This window comes from Oreochromis aureus, linkage group 5 (genome assembly GCF_013358895.1).
Source record: "Oreochromis aureus strain Israel breed Guangdong linkage group 5, ZZ_aureus, whole genome shotgun sequence".
Classification (NCBI taxonomy): Eukaryota; Metazoa; Chordata; class Actinopteri; order Cichliformes; family Cichlidae; genus Oreochromis; species Oreochromis aureus.
The window spans coordinates 6,818,871-6,827,161 of NC_052946.1; the positions used below are offsets into that span (position 1 = coordinate 6,818,871).

Sequence of the window (8,291 nt, forward strand, 5' to 3'; positions counted from 1 at the left end):
CATACATGGCATGAAATTAAACCGGAAAGCCCAAGTCCCACAAGCATTTTCTTGGGGTGTCCTTTAAAGGAGTTGTAGTCGTCAATCCCCAGACCCCCTACCTCAACTCGAACTTATAGGAGCATCAACACTGAACCCCATGAAAAGGGAGAAGAGGAGACCCCAGGGGATTGTGGGATTGAGAGATTGAAAAAAGAAAGCTTCTGGGGGTGGTGGTGGAGCGTACAAAAGATGAAAAGGAAACGTAGAGAGAGAAAATGAAAGAAAAGAAAGGGATCTGTGCGCTGTGGTATGATTACAGGCTAACTGGGTCTTGTTTGTAATGCATTCCAGATGGGGTCCTACTTTGGCTACGCAGTGGCAACCACTGACATCAACAACGACGGGTAAGTGACTGTCATGGTGGCACAAAATTTCAGCAGTAAGTGATGAAACGGGTGAGATACGATCAGCTAAAACAAGAAACTAAAAGCAATTGAAACAGAGGTCAACAGTGTGCCCTTTGGACATTTCCCACAGTGGTTCAATTACTCACGCTTTCTAATGTGTCATTAAAATTTCCCTCCGAGAGTATTCTTGTTCTGTGCAATGGGTTCTTTTGCCATTCTCACTTCCTCATTCCCTTCTTCTTTTAGAATTTCAAAATTTACTAGTAGAAGAGTCACAGTGTAGCAAGTTAAACCTGAGAACGTTCTAAAGCTCACACCCTTCTTTGTTCCTCTCTACACTTTCAGTCATGATGTCACATACAGTGTTAACCTCACTCAAAAGACTCAACACACTGTACAGTATCTGTGTAGAATAAGAGGCTTTTCCAGAATGTTAATGTTACTGCAAGTCACAGTGAGAGGGCAGTTTGGCCATATTTAGCAACTGTAGTGTGACGTAATGCTAAATGAAACTGAATACAACAGGCATTTAAATCAAATCCATGATTGGACTGTGAGAAAAGTAGCCGTGGCTTAGCGAGAAAGCTCAAATGTAAATGTAGTGGCAGACTTTATTATTTCCAGATGAAATCCACGCACGCAAAAATCAGCTATCGGCGCTAGCTAACAGTCAGTGCAGTTTTATATGAGTTGCCCTTTTAGCTAGTCACCGCAAATAACATTTGATTACGTTAATCTCAAGTTGAGTCACAATGCTGCAAACTCCTAAATTTACATAAAAGGGAAAAGGAGGATTACATTTTGGAAGGTGCATTTTTTCATTTCATTGTGTGTTAAAGGCAAATACTGAAAGGGGAGCACCTAAAATCATTCTCTGGTTATATGGCTTTGACTCAAATTAGACTCTTTGTATCTTATTGTCTGTGTTATTGTCCTAATTTTCTTATCCTGTCCTCATTTAACCCTGTGAAACCAAGTGTGTTTTTCCTCTGAAAACCCCCCAAAATTCCACAACACTTTTTAAACAATTGCAAATGCAAAAAATACTGGATGTAGCAAATATGATACAAATTAAAACTTATACATTACATCAAATTTCTTTCTTTAAATTTAAAAAACAATGAATTTACTCTTTTCTAAACTGAGTGGTTTCTGTCAGACCTGCTCCTCCAGAATGAAATTATTGGGGTGCATCAGACATTAATCAGGGTGATCTCTGCCTATACAGTCTACTGGTCATCAAAACAACTCTTTATTGATATATATGGAGATGTCATTGAGGGTACAGGGTCTTCCTGTTGTCTTCATGGGGAAAGAATAAAGCTTCATAATTTGCTTTTTGCCCATAACTCCAGTCTGGATGACCTGGTGGTGGGAGCGCCGCTGTTCATGCATCGGGGGTCTAACGGGCGTCTGGAGGAGTTGGGAAAAGTGTATGTGTATCTACAGAGGGGTCCTCTGGAGCTGGAACCAAGTCAGTCTCACCTCCTGGGTCTTCAGGCCTTCAGCCGGTTTGGCACCTCTCTGGCCCCGTTGGGTGATCTCAACCAAGATGGTTTCAATGGTAAATGTGCATCATTGAGAATGTGTTGAATATAGACCAGAATGAGCCAAAATAATTCAGTTGTTACACTGTAGGTATAATCCCATTTCTGAACATGCTTTACTATAACTTATGTAATTCTATTGGAAAATCCACCCATGGTCTCAACCACTTACACAGCTTAGGGGTGCAGGGAAACTGGAGCCTGGTGTAGAGGGAGAGTATGGTTAAACCCTGGACAAGTTGCCAATTCATCATACCATTAACACATATGGTAGATACAGACAGCCTCACAGGCGCACTGTTGAACCTAACATGCATGTCTTTGGACTGTGGGAGGAAACTAGTGCATCTGGAGAAAAAGGAAGGCTTTTTTTTAAAAAATTTGAGGCATCAGTCACTACCATGCCACCTTTTCTTTTGAGACCACGTTAGTTAAAGTAAGATTATTTTTCCATCTGGAGTCATTTATTTTCAGATGCATGGCTCTGTTCTTGTTCCTCCCTGAAATTCCAGGCATATGTGATGGGAGAGCTGCAGAAACAGAAAAGGCCTAACTGACAAAAGACATAACCTTGATTAAGTCAGAAATAGCATGAAATTAATAATCTGGGGTAAAGGTGGGTTGCAAAGGAAACAGGATCAATGCTAAAGCACCCTTAAAGGAGCCACTATATGAGATTTTGGCAATATGACATGAGAGTGTAGTTTAGTGGTTTTCTTGGCAAGCAGAAGGTTCCTGGTTCAATTCTAACTGGAGACACAAATGCCTTTGGCGTTGTCAAATATAAATGAAAATGTTTCTGAAACAAAATCTGCAGAGCTACTTGCTGTGGTGAAGCCTTTAGCCAAAAGTGGCCCTCTTGTGTGCAAATAAGAAGTGTACCAGCTCAACTGTCTGTGGGCTGACAGATTAGCAGATCTGTTGGGAGTGCTGGCTGAGGTGAACTTTGTTGCCTACCAGAAATAATACTGCACTCAGTTTGTGTTTTTAGATTTGGTTTCTGTTCCATTAAGTAGTTTCTTTCATACGGATCTGCTTTCAAGTGTCCATTTTTCTAATGAGTTTCCTCTTTGGTTGTTTCATGCTATAAAAAGATAGAGAAAAGGGTGAAAAGTGCCAATCATATAAACAGGGAAACGCAAATCCTCACATTTGCGCAGCATAAAGAGCCAAATGTTTTGCTTGTTTATTTCCTACATGACTGAGTCAGGATAAGGGAAAGGGTGTAGTGATTGATTTCATGTTTCAGCACTCGTTTAAACTACCTCAGATGCTTTTCCAAATGTGAAGGATAACTTGGCCCAGCTAACAGACACACTGACAGAGTCTGCACTTCATTCATTCATGATTCAGCCAAAGTCTAACAAAGTAAATAACCAATAAACACAGCAAATGACTGAAGTCTGCTCCTTGAAAAACAACTGTCAGTCCTAGAACAATTGTTCTTCATTATTTTGTTGTTGAAGGAATATAAACGCATTGTGCTGCCTTACATAATAATATACATGTAGTTAACAAAGTGTTGTTGCTGTTTACAATCAGACGTGGCTATCGGCTGTCCGTACGGAGGAGACGACCAGCAGGGGTCGGTTTTCATCTACAACGGTCATGTTGGAGGACTGAAGGACACCCCCACTCAGACGCTCTCGGGCCAGTGGGCTTTCAGCTCTTTCCCGGCCAGTTTTGGCTTTACTGTGCGAGGCAACAAAGATCTAGATCAAAACGGGTACCCAGGTATTGCAGAAAAGGCTCTAACACATCTCTATCAATGCTTCTTCTTTGTTTCATTTCATTTATTGATTTAAGTCACTTTCCTCTTCTCGCAGACCTGATTGTCGGTGCTTTTGGGGTAGATAAAGCTGTGCTCTACAGGTATGTTTAAACTTTTAGTAACGTAATCACAATCATGCAGACCATTCTACTCATTCTTGTCCCGTGTCTGCAATCAGAGCTCGGCCAATAGTGAATGCCAGCGCGTCTCTCACAGTACAGCCGACCATGTTCAACCAGGAGGAGAAGCACTGCATGCTGACCACAGGGAATAAAAGTCTTTCTGTGTCTTGGTAAGGTATTTTCCTGTTCAAAGTTCAGAAACATATGCTTATTAATAGGCGGATTATACTCAGTTTGATCGAGTCTCTGGCACTCACCGCTGTTGTGGAAGTTTTAAGTTTAATGGTTTACCAAAAACGTTTAAGAGCAGCTCAAGAGTTCTCTGAGGGTATGGAGCATCTCCTAAATTATGTAACACACGTCTTAGTCAGTGCTTTACCTCAAGAGAATGTCAAATGACTTCATGTTTGCCAGTTTCCTCCTCTGAACACAGAGTATTCTTAGAATCAGTGGAAAAACAAGAAGTAAAATTCACCCAGCTTCAGTCCCAATAAAGCCCTTTCCACAAGTTCACTTTAACCATCGGATTCAGTGTGGAACCTCTAAATGCTGTTGTGGGGTGTTTGCCAAGCTGCCTGGTGTCTTTGTATCTGACCGTAATGTTGATACAAGCGAGTCTTGTTTTCATGCTTATTGCTGTATTTTTTGCTGCCGTGGAAACAAAACTGAAACAGAGGGAGAGAGGAGAAGATGGGGAGGTGGGAGAAAGGTGGAGGAGCTACATGGAAGAATGAAAAGAGAGTTGGGAAGGGGACGGAGGCTTTGAAAAGGTTGGAAAAGGCTTGTAAGTTTTATGGAATGAATGAACAAGATGTTGTTTGACACTACATTCATGTCCTTGTGTGCATTTTAAAGCTAGAGCTCCTAAAAGGGACCTTTCATGTTTCCATAGTTACAACAGCTAATATTAAACATGACAAGAATTTTTACTTTTCACTTAAATTGCCTCACATTTATGTGCTATAATTCTGAGGAATAAAGCTCGGGTGTCTGAGGTGTCAGACTGTAGCTTTTTTTGCTCTTGGTTCTGCAGCAAATCACAAGGCGCTTTATATTTTAAGGTAAGGACCCTACGATAATACAGAGACAACCCCAACAATCAGACAATCCCCTATGAGCAAACACCTGGTGACAGTGGGAAGGAAAAACTCCTTTTTAACAGGAAGAAACCTCCAGCAGAACCAGGCTCAGGGTGGGGCGGCCATCTGCTGCGACCGGTTGGGGGTGCGGTGAAATAAAGACTTTAGAGTAAGCAGTGGGAGTAGGATTGTAGAACATGGTGATGTTGCATATCAGCTGGTCATGTGTCCAGCTGAGATGAATTGTGCCTAACCATGTCTGTGAGGGTGAAGTCAAACATAACCCAAACTTACAAATCACAAGTTTGCCTAGAGAGGATAAATAAATCTGTGTACAATCTGAGGAGAAGTAGAACTAACGAAACGACTAAACTCCTGAAAACATATGAAGAACGTGATCCAGCGAGATGCCAAGCAGCTCCCAGGTGTCGACAAACAGATTTCCACAGCAAGCGGCTTGTTTCCTGTGCTTTTATGTGCACCATTCAAGCACATAGTCTAATTGTTAAGTGCTGACTTTGTGTTATTATTCCAGCACATTTAGAGTCAGTGTTTACTTTGGTTTAAATGTAAGTAAATGGCCAAGGATGGCTGGAATTAATTTAGAATCTGATCAAACTGACAACATTTTCATATCTAATTGAAAGCTGTCTGGGGATGTTGCACATTAAAGACTGGAGCATTCCAGTGTTTTATTCTGACCTCTACCAGTCTGCCACACCCGCTAACTGCAGGAGCTGAGCAGTGCATCTTCTTGTTTTAACTGGTTAATCCAACCATCCATTTCCCTCTGTGCATCGTTTCCCATCACACCTTCTGCTTTGTCCAGTATAATGTTACAGTCACGGTACACAGAAAATCTACCGTATTTCAGTTCTAAGGTTATATAAATGAGGTAATAATAACAAACATCTGGTACTCTAAAGTTAGGCAAATATAAAAGCAAAACAACAACACTAAACTATTTTATTATTTTTTTTTAAAAAAAGCTCAAATGCAGTGTGTAAAAACTTAAATCCACCTGATGATTCTGTGTCTAGAGCCACCTGTAGCAGCAATAACTTTAGGTAATCGTTTTCCGTATGACCGAATCAGTCTCTCACATCATTGCGGTGGGATCTGTGCCCACTCTACTTTACAGCGTTGCTTCAGTTCATTGAGGTTTGCGGGCATGTGTTTATGCGCAGCGCTCTTAAAGTCCCACCACACCATTCTGGCCAGGTTGAGGTCTGACCTTTGAGTGGACCACTGTAACACCTTGACTCTCTTCTTTTTCAGCTGTTCTGTTGTAGATTTGCTGCTGTGCTTGTGATCGTTGACCTGTTTCATGACCCGATTTTGGCCACACTTTGGTTGTCAGACAGACAGCCTCACATTTGACTCTAGAATACTTTGGTGTACAGACCAGTTCATGCTCAACTCAACAATGTGCTTGGTGGTGCTGCAGTTACTAAGAGATGTTTTCTATAAATGTGGTGCTGTGCATTATGACCAAACATCTTTTTGATGGTTCATCTGAGGTTGAATTTTCCTAATTTTAAGACCTGCTAAGAATCAGATATGTTTTTTTAAATTATTGCTTAATACATACAATCCTAAACTTGAGAGGGAATAGTTTCTGTCATCAGATTACTTTCTGCATAATTTGGTCTTCAGAAGGTTGCAAATAGTCTTAGATTAAATTTGGTGAACTATGTATGCCCCTTCTAATCTGTATCTGAATTTATTGCGCAGCGTCGATTTAGATACACTGGTTCTCACACTTTTTCTGCTATTTCTCATTTAAGAGGCACAATACTAGATTTTTTTATTATGAATTATTAACAATAAAACAGGATACAGTTTGATTTTGACTTAGGATAAGCACAGGTAGCATCAAAGGACCCTTTTATTTGGTCTCCCTAAGAGAAGAACCATAATCATTCACTTTATTTTCACTTCATATTTTTGCCTGGGTGAACAGTTACTGAACAGCTGCCTGATAGAGGCATACTGTAGATGCTTAATGCACACTGACTTTGTGTAGGGAAAACCCACCAAAAGAATAAATCTATCAACAGAGGATACTTTCTGAAGAAGACAGAGCTATGGCTCAAATAAAGTCAAGACATCCCTGCTAGCTCTGCATGCTAATTTTTAAAAAATATTTGTGTCTGTCTTAAACCTCCAGCGTCAGCATCACTTTCTGCCTGCTGGCTAATGGGAAGCACCTCCCCTCTCATCTAGGTGAGGCACGCACACAAACACGCACACATGCACACACACACGCACAGATGGTCCCCATTACCTTGCTTTCTTTGTGCAGCCACAAGTATGCTAGCCCTCACTGTGGTCAATTTGGCAGTTAAGATGAAGATAAAAGAACAATCGTGTAAACACAGGGTAACTTGGTGGGCTCCGGCAGTTTAGAAAAGTGCGTGTGTGTTTATTTGAAGTGAGTGGGTGTGTATTGTCTCTGTTCTCTGCATAGTTGTTGTCATGTGGTCTGCAGCAATACTCTCTATGTTTCTGTACAGAGAACAAAATAGCACACAAAGGCTGTTTGCCATGACAATATTTACTCCCGCATATGTGTGTGTTTGCATGTGGGCAGGCAAACACACAAGACGGCTGAGCATATATGCATTCGTGTATGTACTTTGCATATTTGTGTGAAACATGGAAGTACAGATGATGTGTGCGTTCACTTTTGTGTGTGTCATACATTTTTTAAGGCTTCGTGGCAGAGGTGCAGTTGGACAGTGGGAAGCAGAAGCAGAAGGAGTCTATCAGGAGGACTCTGTTCCTGGACAGCCAGCAGCCCAGCCTAGTGAAGACCTTTAACCTCACCAACAGAAAGCCCCTGTGTCACAACAGCAATATCTATCTGCGGGTCAGTCACACAACTGTGTTTGCACCTCGAGGTCAAGCAGATTGAGCGAATGTTTTCCATTTGATTTTTTTAGCAAACTTTTTGTTTGTAGAATTTATTTATCTAGTCAAACTAGAGAAGATATAGGACTGCAACCTCCTTGTGACTAGGAAAAATCAGCGGTTGCCCAATGATTGCACTGAATGCTTTTGAGGGGAAATAGCTGTCAACCAACTGGTCACCTAGAGGTTGAACATACAATACTCTCAGCTTTTGATGACAAAGGAATTGCACAGGTCACGTAGTGGGAAGCAACCTGTCTCCAAACTGTTGTGGTCTGACTGCAATCACATTCAAGTTCTCCATTGTCAAAGGCTTGCAAATAATTGCCATGTAATTTGTAAATGCAGACAGATTGGCAACATGTTGCAGTTGCAGTCTGCGCTGCACACATCTCTTTGTAATAGGGTACTTCACTTAACTGGTTGCCAACTGGTTGTATTCTGGTTACATTCCTGTATAAAAAAGAGGT

The 8,291-nt window shown here is 41.2% G+C and overlaps 1 protein-coding gene across 1 annotated transcript in view; it reads left to right on the forward strand.

Moving 5' to 3' along the window:
* Positions 1-8,291, forward strand: part of LOC116327016 (integrin alpha-5-like) — a 52,835-nt gene that overhangs the window by 17,026 nt on the left and 27,518 nt on the right. The window contains exons 11-17 of the mRNA XM_031748471.2: positions 334-386; positions 1,745-1,953; positions 3,479-3,670; positions 3,763-3,808; positions 3,886-3,999; positions 7,079-7,134; positions 7,623-7,780. Coding sequence (XP_031604331.1) covers positions 334-386; positions 1,745-1,953; positions 3,479-3,670; positions 3,763-3,808; positions 3,886-3,999; positions 7,079-7,134; positions 7,623-7,780 — 828 coding nt within the window. The remainder of the gene's footprint in view (positions 1-333; positions 387-1,744; positions 1,954-3,478; positions 3,671-3,762; positions 3,809-3,885; positions 4,000-7,078; positions 7,135-7,622; positions 7,781-8,291) is intronic.